The 23,900-nt window shown below is 40.7% G+C and overlaps 2 protein-coding genes across 2 annotated transcripts; one reads left to right on the top strand and one right to left on the bottom strand.

Annotated features, from left to right (window-relative positions):
- Positions 1-6,508: 6,508 nt before the first annotated feature.
- Positions 6,509-10,618, top strand: LOC116261182 (pentatricopeptide repeat-containing protein At2g17670-like). The gene is made up of 2 exons (XM_031639813.2): positions 6,509-7,980; positions 10,151-10,618. The coding sequence occupies exon 1, from the start codon at positions 6,564-6,566 to the stop codon at positions 7,977-7,979; it is 1,416 nt and encodes a 471-aa protein (XP_031495673.1). The 5' UTR covers positions 6,509-6,563; the 3' UTR covers position 7,980; positions 10,151-10,618.
- A 1,033-nt stretch (positions 10,619-11,651) lies between these two features.
- On the bottom strand, positions 11,652-15,104 carry LOC116261341 (BTB/POZ domain-containing protein At1g63850). Its single transcript, XM_031640059.2, has 2 exons — positions 13,798-15,104; positions 11,652-13,142 (listed from the first exon to the last, which is right to left on the bottom strand). Exons 1-2 carry the CDS (start codon positions 14,782-14,784, stop codon positions 12,153-12,155), a joined length of 1,977 nt encoding a protein of 658 aa, XP_031495919.1. The 5' UTR covers positions 14,785-15,104; the 3' UTR covers positions 11,652-12,152.
- Between the last annotated feature and the right edge of the window lie 8,796 nt (positions 15,105-23,900).

Below are 23,900 nucleotides of genomic sequence, written 5' to 3'. Positions count from 1 at the left end.
CTTTTAACTTTATAAAAAGAAGATCTTAAATTCAAAAGCTTTAATCAAGTGAGCGTTGCTTTTATAATGAACGCATTTATAATGAACGTTTCCCAGATTAATTAATTGGGTCTCAGGGCAGAAACTTCCTTTTATGAAAAAATTCAGTGAAGTTGTAGAGTGTGAGCTAAATATCGCCTTCTTTGAAGCAAAGTCTAGCAGGTGTACGAGCGGAAGAAAATTTGACAATCTATCGAACACTTCTCTAAGTCTATTCTATTTCCAAACACATATGCCGATCGGTTCCTGTTTTAAGAAACACAGAACAATGATGTCTCGTGCTTGTTTCTTGGATCTACAAATGATATCCATAATCATACCATGTTCTAATCTAGAACAAAAGCATCGCAGTACTTTAGATCGATACTGCAATCTAAGAACATGTTTTCCTGGAATACAATGTTCTTATTATCAAATGCCCTGATCTAAAGATAAATTAATCAAGCGCTTGTTAAGATCACGAGTGTTGTAAGCTACTGAATCTCAACCCACTCCATAACTTGCTTTCGTTTGCGACTACCAAAACGACGATATATGCTTCGATTGCGGGATCAATGCACATGGCGGTGCACGCATGTACATGCAGATGCAACAGAGGATGAACGGTGGAAGAAAGGCTATGAATGAAGGAGGGTGCCCTTGGTTTTGATGATCTTCTCATTCAATCAACAGGTCTGAACTGTTCGCTTTGCCTGCACATGATGTGCTGTTGAACGCGTAAGAAGAAAACAATTAGACTATGTATTAGATCCTCTTACCTGGCTGTCTGGAAACCGCGTGAATGGCTCTGCTGTGTTCTTAGATGCCCTTCTTGTTTTTCTATTCCTCTCTCATCTCAAGTGTCGATTAAATTTATTCCATGTTAGGTTCTTGTGTAGTTGAGTAACTAGACATAATGGGAATGATACGACTAATCACAGTGATCATTGTTGGTATAGATACCACTTGATTGTTGGCGTTAATAATATACTGGTTGTAGGCACGTAGTGCCAAATGAATAGACTGGCAATTAGACACATGCTAATATCGCGGCAAAATACTTTTTCTTTTTTTAAAATATTACTCACTTTTTTTAGAAACTAATAACGTTAAAGATATATTATTAAGAAATATAAAGCATATTGGTAACTAGAAATTTTATATGAGAATCAAACAGGTGAGTTAGTATAGGGAAAAAGGAGCAGACAGAAGGAGGCCATTGCCATATTTTGGCCTTTTAGATAACTCTAGGAGCTCCATTAAATATGTGACACTCATGTAGGAGCCTATAGAGACCCTTTTCTCAGTTTGGTAAGGTTTATCGTTAGTAGTGTTATTTTTTAATTGATGAGAGAAACTACGAAGTTTCTTCCTTCAATTGATCATATTGCTGGAACTGCCAACCTAAGAGGTTCGTATATATCTACCAGTTTGACCATTCAGAAAATCCCTTCATCCCTTGGCCTTAAAGTGAGGGGTTCCCTCTTTAGGGCATTCAACTTTCGGCTTCCTTCTCCTTAAAGAAATTGAGCAAACACATCTAATCCATTTACTTTTGTTTTTTTTCTTTTGAGAATCTTTGAGAGTCAAAGGAGTTGTTTAATTAACAGAAATCTGTTGACTTAAATCCCATATCATTAAAAGTACCTTTTTCCTTCCAAAAAGTACTGAGCTGATAAATTAATTTTCATCAAATCAACTTTTGATTCATAAATGTGTGACATAATTTGATCTGTTGACGGTCTCTACAACGATTTTTGTTGAGATTTCATGTTCTTAGCAACCATTTTATGATAGCCATATTGATATATTGTACATACTACTCTTTAATTTTCCTGTTCTATCATTGGTGACTAGAGAAGATAAAGCAACGGACACATCAGGCCATGGAAGTAAGAAGAAATGAGATTAATTCACCAGAAAGTTGAATGATGATATGCAATAATTTAGGCCCAAATATGCTTTTTGTAACTTGCGGGGATGGACAAAGAGTGAAGGACCCGTAAAGGGGGATCGCATCTGAAAGGAATTATATGGCGCCACAAACGAATGGGAGGAGGAGAGTGTGGACCCAGCAGGCAGGTCTGGGTCTGTGAATCTCAAAGAAAAGATGGGCACCCATAATGGCCATAAGATCAAAAGTGTTTTGGCCAGACCTACAACAAAGTGGGACTGGACCTTGATTGACCATCTTTATGTGCTTTCCTTTCCCAAGACATGTAACATCAATCTTACCTTATTATTGGTTCTTCATCATTTTATTTTTCAAGGCTAGTTTCTGCAGGACTATGTCTCGCTTTTGTTTCTTCTTGGTATTGATTAAAAACACTTATTGAAATGAACCAAAGTTGGATTAGGTTTCCTCCAAAGAATCCTAAGGTATGCGACCACAAGATATATCTGGATTTGTATACTCTTTCAGGTTCTAAGTCTAGTACTTTACATATGAATATGTATATATTCAACTGGCCTTGGGGTCTATATAAATATTTCATGCTGTTATCAACTAATCTGTCCGCATAAAGACAATCTTTATGGCTGCTTTGATAGGAAACGCCACTAAAGTTTTGCTCTTTCATTGAAAAGACCTGTTTTTCAAGACAATAAATTCCGGTGTCTTCGTGGTTGCTTGATCTTCTTAGTGGCACTGTCATGTCAACATGATCAAATTTAAAAGAAACAACATGCAGCAGTGTATGAGATTCGAATACGGCTTGTGGGCAGGTACCCTATTAATTGAATCGGTAAGGTCCACTTCGAAGCAGAAGAATATCTGTTTATACCTTTGGCGACACACGCTCTCTCTCCCTCTTCTGCGTAGGGTAAATGTGGTACAGTTTTTTCAGTAATTGGGTCGATAGAGAGGGTAGCAACCGGCAAATAAGCCAAATGCAAGGCTGGAAAAACAGCTTAGACAGAGAAAGGGATGAGGAGGAGGAAAGGACAAATGAGAGATAGAGAGACGAAAGCAACCTTGTTGACCCAAAAATTGGCTCCTTATGAACACTACTGTATCGTGTTGTTCACTCATCTCCTCAACCACACGATCATCTTTGCCAAATATGAGAACAGAAACCAATATACCATTAAAAGCCAGCCCCCAAGCATCCCCAGAAAAGAGTCTCAATCAATCACCACCGTTCTAATTCTAAGCTTCCTGAATGTTATCCACCAGTTCTGATCACTGTTGTTCTTAGTTGTGAAAACAAAACATATACTTACATATAAATGAACTTGCTCACGCATTTGTATCTGTGCATGCATTATGTGCCTATGTGTATATATTTTAATGCATCCTGTGTCACTGTTTCCCATTCCTCTTCGAGTAGCGACCAAATTTCTTTTCCATATAATTTTCTTGAGGTTGGCTTCATAGCATCATGTGCTCCAGAAGTGATGTTTGCAGGAAACACCAGGGAAACATGAGGAGCATGTTGGGCCTACCAAGCACGTGCAGTGTCAATCCGCATTTCAATTTCATCATGGACATGTCCTTTCCATTGCGGGGTTTCTGTGATACACACAAAATCCAACTAACCCCAAAAAAAAAAAATCTTTGAGTAAAATGATTCTCCGTAATGAATGCCCAACAACTCCTTTTGGTGCATTCGCCGATCTTCTTCTAGCATATTATGATGATGAATAAGAAACACATACTACCAACAGGAAGTGGTCAGTTTCTGTAACACCACCATGATTTTTATTGGTTTAATCAGTATTTCATTGTTCTCATCAACAAGAAAAAAAAAAAAAAAAAACCAGTTGGAGTCATGGTAGGCCTTATCCCCTACTTGCAGCAATCATGGAGAGTGGGGTTGGGGACTACATGACAGTGTGAGGCTCATGCTTAACAGTGAATGGTGAAGCAGAAGGCGGTGCAGGAGCTGTCACATGAGCATTAGTGAGCCCAAGAGACAGGAACAGAGAGGACAAGGCCATGAGAGCGGCCTTAGGTGAAAAGGGCATCGAGAATTGGCGATGTCGTTACGCTTTTTTTCACTTCATGGGAAAGTAGCTCATGTAAAACGTTATGAGAGCGACGGGATGGCTGTCATGCTCCGTTGAACAGAGAAGCTGCCAAGGGGGATGCCCCGCCATGTCTACGAGCTTCATGATGTGGTCTCTGAGACGGACGGACGGACGGGCACGAAAGCTTTGAGAAAGACGTGACCTAGTGAAAGGGCACCCTTCCCTCTGGTGGCCGTGGGTCTGTTGCGTTAAATTATAATCAACCCTTTAAAGGTACCAAAATTGTCGAACGGTGGTTCTTTCACATGTATCCGTAGGTTCACAACATACTTTTTATTTATACTTGTATTCTAAAAAAATGTGTTTAAGTTCAAGCGACACTTTCTTTCGGGTCGGGGTTGTTTGATTATAGTAACAAAGAAAGAACGGGATAGGATAACACGTGGATTCATGAAACAATAATAGTTTATTATTGTTACCAAACAACCTCTTTAAATTGTACTAAGTTGAACTCCGTAAGTCTAGTTATTCAAAGCTTCGATCCATGGCTTAGTTTAGGATGAACTCTTTCATGTGTATGAGTGTGTAGGCAAGAGATATTTGGTATTTGTAGAAGACGAAGAATTCCTTCCTATTATTGCTGAAAGACCCTCAACCGAAAGTTTTGTCACTTTTTCCAATCAAACAACAAGGGAAAAAAGAAAGATGAGTTTTCACCAAACTCAAATTGGTTACCTATTTATTCTTCTAGGCATTAGGATAAGGCAAAACCCTTAGCTCTATCATGGGCTGCATCCCGACGAGCCTCAGTTAGGTAAAACCTAAGAGGTCCCTCTCCTATCCTTGGGGGAGCCACCCCTACCTCTTTTGTCCCTACAAAGAGGGATCAGAACCTACATCACCCAAGATTTTAGTTTATTTATTGTGACATGAAAGTTTAATTTGATGTGATAGTGATGATAAGTGAGCGAGAGAGAGAGAATGTGTGCCTTATTGGGACGAGAGACTGTTGGTAATTAGGAATTAGTAATACAAATTCGACTGTGTGAAGGACATGACGCGAGATGAATACATTCAACATTTTCAATCTTGGGAATCCGGTTAGCTGTGACTGTCACCTAAGCGGACGCCGAGCCAACAATCTATACTTGGGCGAATACAAAGATGCAGTATAATGAACAGTTGACTTGATGAAGAACAGTATAATGAAAAATAGAATCCTTTCATTATTTGAGACTGAAATGAGGGAGGCTTCGTCCCATTAGAGTTGCATTGGGAGATCAATATTTGCGTCAATTATAAGTCTTTTGGTGTAACAAGTGGTTAGAACGGAACTCTCTTTCACCTGAATCCGCAGTTTAAGTCTTATCGTTCTTCTAAATTGTGGGTTTCTCAACGTGATTGCATTTGGCTTGTTCCCGACAGTTTGGACCGTTGGATATATATATATTTCTTTAACAAAGAAAAGAGATTAGTTTAGTATTCATTCTCCCATTATATATTGTTGGGATTTTGCTGTCCTTTTGGGTGTTGTCCATACATTTTTTTTTTTTTTTTTTTTTTTTTTCATTTTTGGATGTTAGGATGCGTCTAATTCTTCTATACACATTTTATTTTTATGGTGAACCTCTATCAGTTGAGGGCCAAGGCAGATTTTTTCCTTCCAACCAATTAGTATCTCTCTTTCTCTTGGCCAAAATAGGTGTCGGTTCTTGTTCGGTTTCTGTGGGCGCTGATTTTCTGATGGCATTCAGAATTGTGCTAAGGGATGTGATTCAGTAGTTTCGGGACGAGGTTGTTAGTTGCCCCCCTCTTTCTATCTACCTCTCTCTTGTTCAGACGCGCGAACACATCCAAAATGTTGTCCAAAGCAAGAGGGTTTCCCTGGAGGTGATGGCAGACAGTCTGAGTTGAATTATAACGCTAAACATCTGTTTCCCTGGACTGAATCATTCACATATGTGAGCTCAGTCCTTGTCCCCTTGCCCAATTATGAGTAGCAGGCCAAGCCCAAACTCAAATCCCATTTTCTCTTTCTTTCTCCTAAGAGAGACTCCCCAATTGGGTTTAGTGTAGGGCGACACCGGCTCATGAGAGCCCTTTCCTTTCCTTCTCAATTCCTTCAATTTTAGAGGGATTGGATTTATATTAGACCATCCATTCCATTCCCTTCCTTTCATTTTTCCTCTCTTTGCAACCAAACAAATGTTTTAGTTTCATTTCATTTCTTTTTTTTTTTTTTTAAGTTAATCAACCAAACAAAACCAATCAAAAGATTGATTGTTCTTTCCTTCCCTTTTCCTTCATCCAAACAGAATGTAAGTCCAAGCATCGAGTTGACCACTTGGTTCAATGTTTGGTGAGTGCACACCCATTTGGAAATCAGCTTCAAAGCTGAAGTCGAGACATGCTGGAAACTCAATCCAATCTGAATCCAACGTCGGGCAGTACAGTTTACATGGCAGACGGTTAAACGGATATGGATCTTATTATCAGAAACCAAACCGACTGTGTCAGTTCAGTGACCAAATCCCTCCTTGAACCCTAAACCCCACCGTGAAGGGGAGAGAGGAGATATGGGCAAACTGGGTGGCCTGGTGCGAAAGCACCGCCAATCTCCCTCCCTCCTGAGAACTGCTAAACCATCGTCTTCTTCCTCCACCAATAGGCGAAAACCAGACGCACCCTCGTCCTCGATCATCATCCCCCACAGCCAAGAAAATGGAGATGACGACGACCACCATCTCGCTGCAACGACTCCTTCAGAGGAGAAGAAGCAGACACACATATTCAGCTCTGACAAGCTCTCCCATGCCCAGAAGGTGTACGACTCCATGCTGCCCAGATGCCGGAACCCACGAGACACCTCCTTGCACAACACTCTTCTCGCCGACTTCTGCCGCCTCTCCACCTTCAGCACCTCCCTGCAGCTTCTCAACCACATGAAGCTCAAGTCTGGCTTTGTTCCCAACCGGACCACTCTCCACATCCTCCTCTCCCAATCTGCCCAAACCGGCGAATTGCCGCGAGTCAGGGAGGCGCTCGACTTGATGACCACCCATGGGATTCCCCCCGATAATGCCTCCTGCGACGTCGCTGTTCGCGGCCTTTGCGCCGTCGATGACTCGGAGGACGCTATTCAAGTCTTCAAAGACTTCTCCTCCTGCAAGTCCCCTTCCTCTGCCTCCTCCCCTGATGCTTTCACCTACAATTTCTTAATTAGACATTTGTGCAAGGCAAGGGCCGTGTCTAGCGCTTATAGGTTCATCGAGGAGATGCGCGAATTAAATGTCAAGCCTGACCTCGTTACGTATACCATATTGATCGACACCGTCTGTAAGAGCAAGAATCTCCGGGAGGCCATGCGCCTTCTGGATGTTCTTGGAGAGTCTGGATTCAAGCCAGATTGTTATCTTTACAATACCATCATGAAGGCATATTGTATTGTGGATAAAGGGTTCGAAGTGGTTAGTGTTTTCAAGAAAATGAAGGAGCAGGGCATTGAACCAGATCTTGTCACCTACAATACTCTAATTTTCGGGTTGTCTAAGGCCGGAAGGGTTGATCAGGCCAGGAAGTACCTGGGAATCATGATTGATGAAGGGCATTCTCCGGATACGATCACATATACGACCCTGATGAATGGCATGTGCAGGAAGGGGGATCCAATGGGCGCTCTTGGACTATTGGAAGAGATGGAGAAGGAGGGTTGTATCCCGAATTCATGCACATATAACACGCTTCTGCAGGGCCTATCGAAGGGGAAGCATTTGGATACAGGGTTCAAGCGGTATGAGATTATGAAGTCTGATTCGATAAAGCTCGAATCATCTGCATATGCAACTTTAATTAGGTCGCTTTGTCGGGCTGAGCGAATTGCCGACGCCTACGGCGTATTTGATTATGCGTTGAGCAGCAAAAGCTTGTCCGAAGTTGCTGCATATACAGTATTGGAAAGTTCGCTTAAAGCGTTGAAGAAGATGAAGAGTTAGAGTGAGTTCATTCGTCCTTACTTTTGTGTATATTTCCTCGGTAGATTTGACTTCCTTATGCTGGACTTTTGAAGCAAAATTTGTGTATTATCTGTTAATCAGATCATTCGTTGCCAGGGAACAATTTCAAGATCATTATATACAACTAAAGCCTTCTTCTTAAACTATGGTCCATACATTTTTTTCTTTTGTTCAATCTGAAACACAGTTAATTCTCCATGGTGTCTTGCTGCTCCACAATAAGCAAACAAACTTTCCATGCACAAGAATCTAATTTTCCTACATGAATCTAGTTATTTGAGCGACTCTGGAGATTAAATGTCAGTACACTTATCCAATTTATAATGCAAGGTAATTTCATGCATTCGATTGTCATCTGGAAATAGTTTCATGCTACATGGTTTCCTCTTTCATTAAATTACACTATCAGATGGAAAGTACGCGATGCATCCTTGCTTAAGGAAGTATATACTTTTGTACTTTTGCTTGAAACAATCAACTCAGTCATTTTTGGACTATATGTCGCAAGGGTACACGGATTTGCTTCGAAGTCAAGTTTGCTATTTTAAAAGCATTGTGCCCTTTTCCTTCCCTTTACGTGTCCAGGGCATTGTAGAAACTCCAGCTGAACCATATAATATTAAACTTACCTAGGTTCATGGTTATGTGGGAAGTTAAATAATCAAAGCACATTTATCCAACCTTTTATGTAGAGCCTGATCTATACTGTTAGATTGACCATTCTTGGAAGTATTACCTGGCAAGTAAAATCTGTTCAGGAGAATAAATGGATAAATTTAGCTGGTATATGAGTATATGGAACACATAATCTTGTTGACTTCTACTTTTCTCATTTAAATTTGAAACTATCTTAGTTCCAATCCTCTATAAGATCTTCATGTTCTTATGTTTTATGGGTTTAAAAGTCATTAGTTATCAGTATTTTAAATCAGTATAGTTTGAAAATCATGCGCAAATTGCTGCGTTCACCAAATATTTGGAGAGATGAAGATCCGATCAATTTCTTATATATCTTATCATTATGATGTTGGAGTGTGGAGCCTGATCTATACTTAATAGGTTTCCCTAATTTCTGCAAGTTTTTTGTAAGAGCAATTATATAACTTTCCTTTTGCGTGTTTGCGCTAATTCCCATGTTTAAGAAGGGGGCAGTTCCTTGTATTCTTTGATCTTTCTATGATAGTGACAATTGCTATGCGGCCGTGGACGTAGGAGAACCTTGTCTCTGAACCACGTAAAATCCTTGTGTCTTCTTCTTCTTCTTTCTCTTCCTCATTTTCTTCTCTTAGTGTTGTAAGTGAGAAAGAGAAAAGGTCTCGTTTCCTAACATAAGATCCTTATCAGAAAGCCAGGAATGTGAAATCTGTCTTGGGAGAAAATCTTTGATTACAAATATATCATCATCGTGAAAGAACAGAAGCTCAGTCTGCTTAGTGCTATCGACGGATGGGTGTAATACTTCAACTTGACGAAGCAAAGGACATACAGAACACGCACAATATTTGCCTTCTAGACCTTCGTCTTTTTCTCAAAACAGTCTGACTATGTGGAGAACATAATTATGCGTTTTAACCATCTTAGATGCAATCCTACGTAAAATGTTCTTATATTCCGTGGATGCAAAGTTTCGTTCATTTTTACATAATTTGGACTCGGTATAATTTGAAAGTCATGTACAAATGGCTGTCCCAGTCAAACACTTAGGAAGCTAAAATTCCAATTATTTTCAAATAATCATATCAGGATGATCCTATGAATGTGATGAATGCAGTGAAAATTTCCTTGATTGCAGAAAGTGTCATTGTGATGAAAGAAACATGCGGTGAATCTGCATGGTGATCTTATTGACATATGAGCATAAGATCTTTCCTCAACTGTAGAAAGAAAACATTAAAGTAAATGTAAAGCATTTATTTTTTTACCTTGTGTTTTCCGCAAACAACTCAACCTTTTGGTAAAAATTAACCTGAGTGACACCTGGGGCTCTGCTTTTAAACCTTCTATTGTCAGTACTTGTAATTGTTGTTGGCTGAGAATGCTATTTGTCTGAATGGAGGTTGAAGATGAACATTTATTGAAATGATGACTGAGAAAGTGGCCATGTAGCTTTTTCGAGGTTCTCTCTGTGGTGATTGGCTTTGTATGTGCAGGACTAAGGATGGACAAACAGTTTGATAATGGCTGCTGCATAAATCATGTGATCCTCACCACCAAAGCTAGCAGTTGAGATTGGTGTCTAATGCTTCAATATCTGGTGCGTCTTTAGGCGCTTCATGCACATCAGATTACATGACATGCAGTCGCATACGACTGATTGGTTAGTTGGAAGACGAGCTTCTCTGTTCCATATTCACCATTTTGGTAGCCTTGATGGAGCGAAGGGTATGAATGAGCAAGCAATTTTCTCTTTGGTTGCTTGCTGGGCTTTGCTTTTGTGGGTTCGTCGACACTGTCACCCTAAGACTGTTCAGCCTAAGATGAATCAATTATGGTAGCAGTAGTTGGGATCTGAGGACTCAGAGGAAAGGGAGAGAAAGAAGAGGATAATGTTCTTGCTTTCCTCAAAAGATATTTGGACGTTTTTCAATATCTGAATAAAATTTGGAGATTCAAAATCAGCAGTGGGAATGTGGTCTACTGTTTAAAATTCAGCCCACGGTTCATGCTACCTTTGCCACTCGAATGTCTTCTAAGGTTTGAAGGGTAGAAAAACCTGAAGGGAGGCATTCTGTAAATAGCAACACAGGCATTTGGCTCTTAGATTTCCTGGTATTTCTCCTCTAACTTGCCTACATTCTGATGTCGACATAAAAGAGAATCTTCATTTCTTATCACTTCTTTGGAGAGTCGCAAATCAAAACTTGACACTCTGCCCCACTTGAATAGGTATATGACAGGAACTCTGCTTCTGAGCTGTCTATGTATTCTATTTTCAATTAGCAGACCAGCGAAATCTCTTGTGACTTTTATCTTTCTCGGCTTCTAGTGAACAGTCGTGTATTGAAACAAACAACATGCAGTGGAGCTTATCTTCAAGTACGAACCAGTTCCTTTGCTTCCGTACCTAAAGACATCCGACGCAGTACAGTTTTTCTTTTTGTCCATTTTCGCGGAATGATACTCCAGAAGACAGGATAATTCTTGGTTTGAAATTTACAATGCCACCAGATGCTTAGTGGCCTGTATTTCAGAGAGTGTACAGTGAACACGAAGCATTATTGATGTTAAGAGGTTGGCATATAGAACTGGCACTTGGAGGCAGCCTCACATGGAAGCAGGCTAGTGTAGTTGGGGGAGCCTCTAAGCTGTGAAGCCCCATATGCCTGTTACTCGAAGTTAAATAACACACGGGAAACGGCAGAGGCGATGGGTCAATGCCGTTCCATAATGGTGGGTCCTTTTCTTTGGAGTTTTTTCCATTCGCACAAAGCAGGAAGCGAAGGGAGAAATATTCTAAGAAACTTAAATTCCTTTCAAATGGTATAAGCTTTTGGTACGCCGGCAGTGCCCAACATTTCAATTTCACTTGCAAAATAAGCAGTAAGCGAACAATAACAAATCGTTGGAAGTCTGTCCTACTCTTACCTGTCCCTTCGTTTAGAAGGATCTCAAACAACGGTAAATCCATAGCTGTTTTCACACGCACAGAGAAGGAGAGAACCAATCAACCACTCAAATTATTAGAAACAAAATGATATCAGGATACACTAATTCACTATACATCCAAAGCATGGAAGAAGAAAACTCCCTCCGGCGTCAAAAATGAAACATGGAACCATCAAAAAGCCGTGCCAGGGAGGAATCAGGGGAAAAAAACAGAAAAGGATACTTAGTAATTCCACCATCTTCATCCTCATAACTTCCCAACGAACACAATTCTTTTAGCTCCTGTCATAGTCTTACCATTCATCCAGGATGAAGTTACCCTTCGCAGTCTTCTTGAATTAAGCTGTTATGATTCATGTCAGACGTCTCAATCACCAGTCTCTATCCATCATCTCAACTTCATCTGTTTACCATTTTTCTTTCCCGTTACATAACAAGCCAACAGAACAATCCAAAAATATTTCATCCATCAACGAAATCATTTTCCAAAGAAAATTTCGAGGGAAAACTGTTTCCAACTTCATATTGAAGCCGCAGGATATTCTTTCACCCGCCATTCTCATAAACCCGCATTGTTGCAATCTGTAACTGCCTGCGCCGGTCAGTCTCCCCATTTCTCTTCCAGAAAGCCCTCCGCCACCACACTTCGAACGCTCTCTGAATATTCGGACATTCGTCACCAGAATTCAGGAATCGGTTAAACCAATTCATCAAAATTGCCTGTTGCTGAGACAATGGCAATGTAAGAATTGTCTGACTAAGACCCTCTTCGACCACATTCCGATCAATCGATTTGCACCCCCGCTTCATCCACCCAAAATCCTCATAGAGAGGCTCAAGCCATGTCTGCAACAACAAGATGCGCACTTCCTTGGGTGCCAAAATCTGACCCTTTCCAATCCCCACACACAGCCTAGCAGTCAGCCTGCTCACCTCAAATCTATACATTGTTGGGACCATGGCGTGCAACTTTGCAAGTTCAACCTGACTTGCCCACATCTTCGTGAAATCCTCAGCAATTTGTCGATCGATCAGGATCTCCAGCACCCAGTTGAGATTATCGGCTTGCCGAGAAATCTCATTCACGACTGCACTTCTTTCTTCATGGTTGCTCTTATCCATGAATCCCACTTGAGTAGCCTTTGTGAAGTTGCAGAAAAGAAGGTCCAAGCAAGAGCTACAAGCAGCATAGAGTGATTCCTTGCTGACATCGAGGAGATTGGTGTTGTTGGTACTGCTATGGGAAGAGTTCTCTCTCAGCATCTTAGACACCAACCCTTTCATCTCCCTCCTGGCCTTTTCATCTTTGCCTTGAAGCACCACGTCGAGGAGTCTCACCACTATTTCGTCTTCCGAAGATACTGGAGTTTCCAAAGACACCCTCTTTAACACTTCTCCCGCTGCATTTGTGCTATCAAGCTGCAACTGGGACAGTAGTGCTGCCACCTTCTCTTCTTCATCTTCTGCCCATGGTGCCGCTTCCAAGTATTCTAGACATGCTAAAATACCCGCCTCAAATACAATTGCTGCAGATACCTATACAGAGGAAGAGAACGCCACCCTTTTGGTTATAACATGGCAATTGGCAATCAAAGAGAAAAAGATCAGGAAAGGAATGTTTAAGGTCATGACCAGAATTACTTATGATTTTTGTCAAACAGGAAAAGAAGTAACTAGAATATGCGCAATTAGACATACACATCAAACAGGAAAAGTGGAAGACAGTCAAACAGGTAAATATAATAAAGGTATTTCTATCAAACAAATTGAACCACTTTGACAGAGACACGTTCTTTCGACGTATAAAAAGCAGTTAAGCCCTCGACGAATTCATTCAACCGGGAAATCGTGAATTGGACTTCGTCCGAAATAGGTTTACAGAAAGAACAAAAGATAGTTACAAGCCAAAGAATAACAAAAAAAGAACAGGAACAAAGGAGAGGTTTATCACAAATAGGAATTTGCACTAGAACAGATCCTTCCTTTTTTCATCATACGAGGCACTTTTTTTTTTCTAGCAGCAAGTCGATGGGAGAAAGAAAAGTACAACGAAACAAAGGCTGCTATACATGTGTAATTCCATGATGCGAAGATTTGTCAAGAAAAAGGAATTTCAAAGACTACCATTGAATCACCACGGTAGCACACACACACACACGGAGAGAGAGAGAGAGAGAGAGAGAGAGAGCACCTTGAGTATCTCCAAAACTTTGGAGACGTCCTCCCTCATTAACCTCCTCTTGAGATCTTCACAGTACATGAGACGCAGAGTCTCCAAATAGATCTCCACATCGTCACAATCCGAGATCTCCACCAGGTGGGGTAGCGACTTCTGCTGCTTCGACCACCTATCCGAGAGCTTCGAGGCAAAGAACCGGCTGTGCGAGACGAGTATGTGGCGGTGGACGTTCAAGGAGACGCTGAACCCGTCCTTAGAGCTCAGGGTAAGCTTCACATCGCTCGATCCGGCGTCGTTGAACCGGCTGCCGGGGCTCGAGCTCCCCAAGATGTCGTTAACCCTTTCCTGCATCAACAGGTGCTTCTCCTGGACGGTCATCACGTGGGGAGGCAGTTTGCCGCCGGCCACGGCGGCAACGGTGATGCTGCCAGAAGGGGGCTGGTTTCTGGAACGGCAATCCGGCTCACTGGTCATCATCTCGAAGAGGGTCGGACTCGACCGAGTCTTGTCGATGGATGGGGGAGGCGACATGGGGTTGAGGAGCCCCGCATTGAGCGCGGAGTTGAACTTGCTATAGCTGGAAGGGTAGGAGGAGGAAGGGTCCATGAGAGGAGAGACTCGGCCGGGAGAGACCGGAACTCGAAATGGGGAGGAAGACTGTCGGTCTGGAACGAAGCCCTGCCTAACGGAGGAAGAGACTTCGCTGGCTTCCGGCGCGGGTCTGGTGGTGGTTTCCGGCTCTTGGTGCCTCTGGTCTTGCGATGGGTGGCTGGGAGTGTTAGTGGCGGTCCGTCGGTGCGGTGGAGCACAGCACCAGGTGTCGTCTGGGGAGACGGCCGGCGGCTCTTTCCTCGGCGTTGGTGCAGAGAGGGAAGGGTCTGGGGAGGGGAAGGAGGCAGAGGAAACGTTTGTGGAGATGGTGGTCTCCCTTCGCCTCCCTCTCCTAGCTTTGGTGGGCTGGGGAGGAGGGTGGGTTTGGTCTTTGAGATGGGCTGCCATTGAGAGTCAGGTCAAGGCAATGGGTTATATCTTATCTTTGCGCGCTAAGGACTAGAGGCGGCCCCTCCCCTGGGAGAGGTGTAAGAAAGGGGTGGGGTAGCCGACCACCTTACTCCCTGCCCTGTCCCTACTTGATACGCCCACTCTCACCCCATGCAACCCCATTGCGTCTCCTTGACCAAATATGGAAGACTGCCACTGCCACCACCATCGCCGCCGCCGCCGCTGGCAGCGCCGCCGCCCACATCACTTTCTTCCCTTGGTGGTCAGTCACCTTTTGCGTCTCTTACGTGGGGCACGACTGGACGGGCATCTGGTTTCCAAGATTGGGATGGATGTGGGGCTGCGTCTTATCGATGTTGGTACTTATTGAAATGGCCGGAATAGCCACCATTTGATTCTTCCTGATGACATTTATGTGCCGGCTTAACAGAAAACGATATCTTTTTCTTGCAGGAATCAGCATGTGACAGGCATACGTTATAATTTTCTTTTTGCCCCATCTGGCCATAGAGACGCCGATCGTCTTCATTCCTTGTTATTCTATTTAAACAAACACCTTATGATACATATTATATTTGGAAATGGGACAACCTTTTGGTTAGCCTTTCTGTTGGGCCCCAGAAAAAACAGCAAGTATTCTTTGCCCAATCTCAGCTTCCAAACGTAAGTTTTCTTTGTTAACTATTTATCACAAAGTAAACTCTTGATCAAATTAGTTTAGTGAAAATGATGCAATCTCCCGTTTCAAGTCTTCATGCGATCCAAGTCATTGGGTTTTCACCCCTTCAGACAGGTGGTGTGATTGTGAACAGTTGACACGTCAATCATGCCAAATTGAACAAAGAACACTCGTACGTTTCTTGCTAAAGTCTAACCGAAGAAGTATCTGTTTTACACACACAAGGGTGCATAGAGAGAGAAAAAGATAGATAAAGAGAGAAGAGAGAGAGAGAGAGATTCCATATTAACAACTCCACTATGGTATCATATTTCTCATCTGTTAATGTCCCCTTTTCTTTTTGGCAATTAACATTCAAAAACAAGCATATAGATGAAGAGAAACAGAGCTAATGCTTGTTATGTTTATAAATTAGGAAGGTCATGCATGTTTTGAATAATTGAGAGTTAGTAGCATAGTCAGGTGGTAGCACAGTATAACAGCTTGGAGCCTTGGATCTTGAATGCCCATCCACTTTTTTCATTGGCGGACCTTGGATTTAATGGAACCTGCTACACGTGCATCTTGGCATATTTTACATCTTTCCTTCATGCATGTACCTTGTAGTGGCTAAGGGTACATTTAAGTTAGAAGAGGTTGCTTTTTTTTTTTTTTTTTTTTTTTTTTTTCTTTCTTTCTTAAATAAAGAAGCTGCAAAGGACAATTTTTCTAAAGACCGCTTCTGCTGGAACAAGAACGCTCCATGACAATGGTGTCCCTGTGAGTTATAATTTCACCTCAACAAATCAGAGAGAGAGAGAGAGAGAGAGAGAGGAGCTTTTATTTAACTGTGAGGATCATGTGATTCCCACTCCCACAGGTCAATAAATATTCTGGGGCCTTCTCCAGCATGGTCTCCTTTCTTTTGGCTTATTTTGCAAGTACGCTCTGATTAACTGGATTTTGCAAACTAGTGGTTGTAGCAGGGAAAGGCAGAATGATAGTTTGGCCTATGCGTAGAAGATTTAAAAAAAAATACAGTCGCGATAAACTAGCAGAACTTGGCTGTAATTAACTTCGTGAAAAGCTTACAAGGAATGAGCTGCTTGAGTGAATTGATTAGAAAACACACTTTTACCTTTCTGAAAAACCTAAAATAAGATGGACGTTTCTGAAAAAGACTGTAAAGGATAAGGACCTGATGCCAAAAACTCTTTCTCCCTCCCCCGCTCTCTCTCATATTTTATCCAAAACTCAGGAGAAAGAGGAGGCAAATAGAGATGCCTTCTTGGTCAGTGCATTGAAATATTCACATGTAATGTCAGAAGGGAGAGAAGCGCCTTAACCCCAAAATGAGATTAATATCTCATCTTCAACTTGGCAATGTGAAGAATTCCTTTGTGGTTATTATGGCAGGTGACTAACATTTAATGGGTTATAAAAAGGAATATTATATGATATACCAATCCTTAGTTTGATGAGTGGTCCCTTTCTCCATTCTCCCTTTATCGCTTCCATTATTAAGGACGCCAATCTTCTATTTGAAGGTCACTATTAGCACATGGTCCACCAGCGCATCCAAGCACATGGGTAGAAGGTTGGTTTGAACCCCAAATTAGGTAAAAAATGAAGTTCAAAGGATTTCACACACTTAATTGAAGGGGAAAGTGATCAGCACAATTGCACCCAAAGAGCTGTCTTGAGATATGTTCCATCTTATAATCTCATTGTTCATGATCATCGTTCTTGTCCGTCGAGTGATGCATCATGAATTTCTCTATCTCAGATGGATTGCTTAGTGTGAAGTGTGAGGATAAGTATGTAAGTTGTCTGCCTGCTCTACATGTACACATAGAAGGAATAGAGATGATAGAATCTTCAAGTAGCCACTTAAGTTTTGAATGAATTAAAAGGAGTTGGCGTTTTTTTTTTCTTTCCTCTTGAAAGTATATAGATGATAACTGATAAGGTGAGCAGCTTTTGTAATGCACTCCTTTTCTAGGGTCTCTTTTACAAAAGAGGAACCCTCTTTTCCTTTTCCTTCCTGTTCTTTTCTGGAGGAGTTGAGATGCTTGAATTTTATATTTGGTGGCTCCCGTTAAGATGCATTATGTTCTTAGCGCTTTGCTCTTGAATGTCGGTATTACCTCTAACTATTTCTGCTTGGATTACTTGCATAAAGAGCGGCATACCACTTTTCCTTTTTATTCTTTCCTTTCTCTTTTCTTCTTCTTAATTGGCAAGCTGGGTATAAGCCCATTGTACTACCAGCATAAAAGCAGGCACGGTGAATGAGCCTTCTCTTATATAATAGCTTCCATAATATAGCACAGATATAACAGGAGTTTTTTCTTTTTTTTGAAAAATAAAAAATTTGTAGTTGTTTTTGCCTAAAAATACGGATTTTTTAATGACTAAAAAATTATTTACAAAATCATAAAAAATGCCCAAGATGTGACAAGCCACCCTTATGTAATTATGTTGGTCAACGAACAGAATTCAGACCAATGTTTTACAACACGGCTAAGAAGAGAAAGGAAACCAAGAAACTGTTATCGAGATTAACATTTCACACGCATGCAATTGAGAATCTTTTCAAGTTTGTGTCCGTAAGCAGACATGCATGCTCACATATGCACGTCAAGTGTATGTACACGTGCCTCTCCATGCATACATCTATCCGGAACAAGAATAAATAAATAAATAAAGGAATATGGATGGTTATGTCAAGGTTCCACATTCCCTAACCAAGAATCAAGAATATATATATATATATATATATATAGTTGAGGGAGATGAGAGGGCGAGTAAGGTGACGCAGCAAGGTCACCACAATAAGCTAATTTCTTAATGTGGAGGAAGAGTTCAAGAAGTATGCAAGGAACCTTGAGCGAAACACAGGTTGGAGCCGAATCATTTGCACATGAAGGTACAGAAAGTCTGTATCGGCTGTACTGAATCTGCATCTCTTTTATACAAACCAGATTTGACGAAAGACATCTACTACCGTGATTGTTTCTATTAAATAAGAGGATGGTACAGGCTGAATCGGTTCATTCCAAACGGCTGTGCCGATAAAAAGACAAATATCGACTGAGTTATAAATGTCCAGTCTGGTTTCTGCATTGTTTCGTGGTTCATCAACATCTGCCTCGGTGCACATGCTCTGCAGGATCGAGATCGGGTGCCCATGTGTAGACAGTTCCTAGTAAAAGCAGAATGGTTCACAGAAGATGCATCAATTCTCTGGGAAGAAGCTCTCATTCTTCGACATCATGAATTATTTCGAGTAATTATAAGAATCATTGCCTCTATGCTTTTTTTTTTCATTATGATGGTAGTCTTCAAAGCTTGACCACTGTACTTGTCAGTTGATCTTTTCCCTTTTTCAATACATGAAGTACAGGCAGCCTGCTTCCACAAGGGCTCCACATATCGCTACGGTTTGAACTGAAGCCTTCAAATTATGAATCAAGATTGTCCAAAGTGTAAGATACTTGAATGCATATCTACATATGGTGCAGACATTTTTCCGGTTGACGGAAAAAGGGTAGTTGGAAATTTTACACGAGAGACAACTGGAACAGGGCCTGATTGAAGTGCGCTTTTATCTTTGATTTTGGCGTTTTGTTTGGCCAGAAGAAGAAAAGGAAGAAAAGATTGAACAGTGAATTGGTACTGCTAAATTTTCTAGCCCACTGAAGAGAAACTCATTGAAATAGTCCACTGATCATAAGGACAGGATGCGGACCTTCGGCTTCTTACAGGCCGTCGGATTTTGGCAGGAGGTAGCGATGGACGGTCTTTACGTGTTTGGTAGGTCCTTGATTAAGTGAGACTAAAAAAATGGGCATCGAGCCAACCACAAGATAGCAGGCGATCCGGAGGGAAACATGGCTACCTAAGTCACCAACGGTCGTTCTTCAACATAACTTAGGCCCCCGGCGACCTTCTAGGTGAAAACAGACGATCAGAGGGAAAAAAAAATCCCTCTCTTTTGAATTAACTCATCCATTTAGTACTTGGTTTAATTTTATTTTATTTTAATCCTGCAACATTTTTTGAATCCCAAAGTCATTGGGAAATGTGACCAATTCACATGCAAAAAATTTAAAAAAAGTGATGATCTTTCCCTCCGTAGTTAATATTTGTTGCGTTTTTCTATACTGTGCTAAGTTTTATAGGCCAGCTGGGTTTCAGGCAAACAGCTACCAGTTTGACGCTCCAAGTAATGAATCACTGACCTCCTTCAACTTGAAGATGTAAATCTAAAGTCATACGACAAAGCCCAGGCTGCCATCGTTCTTATTAATGAATCTTATATTGGAAACGAATTGCTGATAAAATTGTAATAATTTATAACCTTGTTTAGCTTGATGGTATATGAGAATTCCCTTTTTTTTTGGCTAGTTGGAGTAGTTGTCACACTAGAGGGGTTTTGAAGTTTTTTTGCGAAGATAAATTTCAAAGATTTATTAATCTTTTCGACTGTGACGCTTTATCGTTATGAATATTTTATTAACATGTAAGAGGTATAATTAGATCACACGCAGTGAAGCTAGTGGATTTGAACTTCAAAACACTTGAATTTTTTTTCTCCATTTTTTAATTAAAACAATGACATAAAGCAATATCTACCAAGATCCGATCTATAGTGACACAAATTGCAAAAGATTGCAAGTTGCTCTTTGCTTGTATTGTAGTGCTTAGTATCTATTTCTTGGTGTTGCTTTTAGGTGTAGCATTTCATGCATTGTTAATTTTAGCTTGAAGTAGAAAATGGATAAGTTTGCCTAAGGTACAAGCAACCACATTAAAAATTTCCATTCTGCTACCTGTAAAGCTGTGCAGAAGCAGCGGAGAATAAGAGGGAAAAAATAAACTACTTTAATCAGGAAACTACTGCAGCTGCCAAAAAGAAGGGGAAAAAAAAAACCATTCAGATGACGATGGCCACTTAATTAAACAGCAATAATGCCAACATCATTCCACTTAACCTACTTAAAATCATCATTATTTGTCCTTAAGATTCTATTATTCAGCAAATATGGACAATGAGAGGCAAAAGATCTTAAAGCAGTGGCTGTAGCATGTTTCTTTGGCTTAGATATGTAAAAGATTCAACTTAATAGTGTAAAATTTCCAGATTAGTCGATCCATTGGAACTCCAAGAATCTTCACCTGAACTTCAAGCAAACCTTCTTATGAAAAAGAATTTGAGTCTCCAAATGAACCTTGTCACTCCCAACAGTTCTTCGATCTGAATATGGCTGGAACCCATGCGAAAAGGAAAACCTTCATTTTCTCGCTGCAGCGGGGAACACAAGCGTGCACTCGTTTCGAGCTTATTTTCTTATGAAACGGGTCCATTCCATACGAAGTGGGGTTTATTTTCCCAAGAAAGTTAAAACAAAGAGCATGTGGGAATCAGTGGTGGAGCCTCACCCTTCTTTTTCCCACTGGAAAGGAGTTGATTTCTTGCCAAAGCTGCATCCAACCATCCTCCCGCAGGAAGGGCTTTCCCATGGGAGATGCTTAAAGGCGTGTAGCTCAAGTAGGTGCAGCGAAATTTAGGTGGCCACTGCTACTTATTCACGGTGGCCGAGCTAAGAATTTTTTCATCTAATCTCTTCTTAATCTCGAGGGTGCAAGAGGGCATCGCTGCATTGTGCCTTTCATGATAGCCAAAAGCTGGACTTTCACACCTAAGCACGACTATATCGATTGGCGGTCGGGATTTACGATCACTTTTAGAGAGATTTACTGGATGTTCAAACGGAGGCCCTGTTGCAACCAAAGTAGCAAAAGTTGATTTCTGCACTGCTTCAGGTTCATTAGTTTGCAGCTCCAAACCGATTGCTTTTCCCGCAATTGCATAGGTTTTCCTTCTTCGTTTCAGACAAACACATAAGTGATGACATGCCACGGGTCCAAGGATGCAGCTTGGACTGATCTGACTTGGATTTAACCAAATCGGGGAGCTCGGTCGTCTGCTGCATAAGGATCAGTGCCAGAAAACACTTATTAGGTAGTGTTTGGATGATAAACGGAAAATATGATCTTTCAGAAATCTTGGTTTTTGTAAAAAATGATTTTTTTTTATGAGTTTTGGAGATCATCTTTTTTATGTTTGAGTGAGCAGGCAAAAACTGGTTTGGAACTCTGTTTTCAAACCTTCCAAGCAAAACAAAGAAAGGCATTTCGAAAGCAAATCGCTGTTTTGCCTCCAAAATGCTTTTTTGGGTGTGTATCAAACACGCCTTTAATGTTTTCTGATTCCATTCTATGCGTTCTTGGGATAAGTAAAACTGTTGGTGGGGCTGTCATGGATGTCTCCCTTGGATCCTCACGAAAACAAATCGCACCAGTTTTTAATATGTTGAATGTAAATAATAATATTAACCACTTGACATATAAGAAAAAACGATCAGTCACAGAATTCAAGTGTTAACTGTGACCTTCAGTACCCTAAGCCACAGTGTTGTGGTCCGGCCAGCTCCGTCCACTTGGTTAGGAGAGTTGGATTTAAGAACTTTTGAAATTAAAATAGGAAGAATTTAAAACCCACGATGCATAAAAATCTTGAAAATAGTAAAAAGAAAGAGAGAATAGTTTATGACATGCAGCAACCCTATACTGGTCAATGAATGAAATTGATTTGCCACCCTTTTTATTAGAATAATCTGATTTAGACAAGTTTCTACAACATAGTTTCCGAGTAACATGTCTTTAGGAGCGTGGTAGGTGCTATTATATAAGATATTGCGCCTAGATTCACATAGTAAGTGTTATTAATTAGAAGCTGCTTGATTTATCTTCTCTCACTTGTTGGCCGATCAATCAGAAAGCCTTATTATCTGTCATCTTAGACGACCTGCGATTTTTCTGTGTTCGTTGTTTACGAATTCCAACGAAGGTAGCTGTAAGCGAACAACTTATTACAGAAAATATTATAATGGTGGATTCTGAAAGCCAAGGGTGCATGATTCCTTGCGGCTTTACGCAAATTTTCTCTCAGGTTGGAATCAAAAATTTGAAGCCCATCAATTAATGTTCATTGACATGTTGACTGCGAGTTCTGCATTTGCCACTTTCTTCTGGGTTTTCTTATTTTACTCGTGTCGCATATTCGAGAAAATCCTTTCCTGGAGAAACTTTCCAGTGAAAAGACTTTCCACCTGCAAGATCCTTTTCCAATCTTCATATGAAATTACACAACCTGTGAAGCATGCGATATACTGGCAACTGACAATATATCTCTCTGAAAATGCGCCACTTCTCTAAGGGGCAGGGAGATATCAATATTTGGTATCTATTTTTTTTTATGTTTTGGACAATTTTAACCGTGCACCTTGAACAATTCTATATATGCAACTTTTTTTTTGCTTATTTATAATTAACCACACGTCTCAGCTAATGAACTGTAGGCAATGTAACCAAGCAAACAATAGTATATATACAAGGACTATAAATATCAAGAAGACACAACAGTTGATGTCTAATTCTTTTGCCACATTGTGCAGCTGCTAGCTTCTTTTATCTGGTGCGTCAAAATTTTTGAAATCAGAAATCCAGATGCTTAATTTTAGGAATGATTTTGGTGGAATAATGTTTCTAGTATTGAAAATGCCACCTTTGTTGATGGCCTGGAAACATTACTCCTTCAAAACATTCAGCTGTTTGACGTAAGCAGAACGGGAGAGAAATTGCAAGACAAACTCTGATTGCCGACTGGATGAAAAATTGCAATACGAGTCGGTCATTATTTAAGCAGAAAAAGGAACCAGCAAAATACTTACCTGAATACTGCAGTCCCAGGCAGTTGCCATTAAGAGGCAGTTCCTGCAGAGAGTTTCAATTCCTAAAGACCAAATTTTCTTATAAAAGCAGCTAAATAAACGGCAAAGTAAAACAGAGAAATGAATAGTAGTGTTGCAGTTCTTCAAAAATGCTTTTCTTCAACCGTGAAAGTTGCAATTTAAAGTTTCAAACTCGCAAGATGATTTCATATTCAATCCTATTGAAATGGCTCAATTTCCTGTCAAATTCTTTTGAACCAAGGAAGCCTTCTCAACCTGAGCTGCTATTAAAAGAAGCACCACGATTTCAAATTCAGCAGCAAAGACGGCCTACATTGTCATTGCTGCCCATAACTTTCTGCAGCAGATATATGGAATGATTCATTTTCAGCCTTAGCAGAGACACAGTCTGAACTGCATGATGCATTTGGAGTCCCATTTTCAGCCTTAGCAGAGACAGTCTGAGCTACGTGACGCATTTGGAGCCACTTCATTCATCTTCATGTGAAATCTGCTTCTTCTCTGAAGATTAAGAAAAATGATGGACTTCCTTGAGCTTCTGTCAATTATTTATTCATCATTTAGGATTTAGGATTTTGGTCAAATACAGTAATGAAACATACAGGATGAATATAATTTAGCATGAAGACAGATTC

The sequence above is a fragment of the Nymphaea colorata genome, chromosome 9 (genome assembly GCF_008831285.2).
Source record: "Nymphaea colorata isolate Beijing-Zhang1983 chromosome 9, ASM883128v2, whole genome shotgun sequence".
NCBI classification, from domain to species: domain Eukaryota; kingdom Viridiplantae; phylum Streptophyta; class Magnoliopsida; order Nymphaeales; family Nymphaeaceae; genus Nymphaea; species Nymphaea colorata.
This window is presented reverse-complemented; position numbering and strand designations above follow the sequence as displayed.

What these genes read in the sequence shown, in the direction of transcription:
- LOC116261182 (XM_031639813.2), top strand. Translation starts at nt 6,564, where the DNA reads ATGGGCAAACTGGGTGGCCTGGTGCGAAAGCACCGCCAATCTCCCTCC.
- LOC116261341 (XM_031640059.2), bottom strand. Translation starts at nt 14,784, where the DNA reads ATGGCAGCCCATCTCAAAGACCAAACCCACCCTCCTCCCCAGCCCACC. An exon ending in AAGTTTTGGAGATACTCAAG is followed by an intron (nt 13,143 to 13,797) that starts GTGCTCTCTCTC and finishes TCCTCTGTATAG; the next exon opens with GTATCTGCAGCAATTGTATT.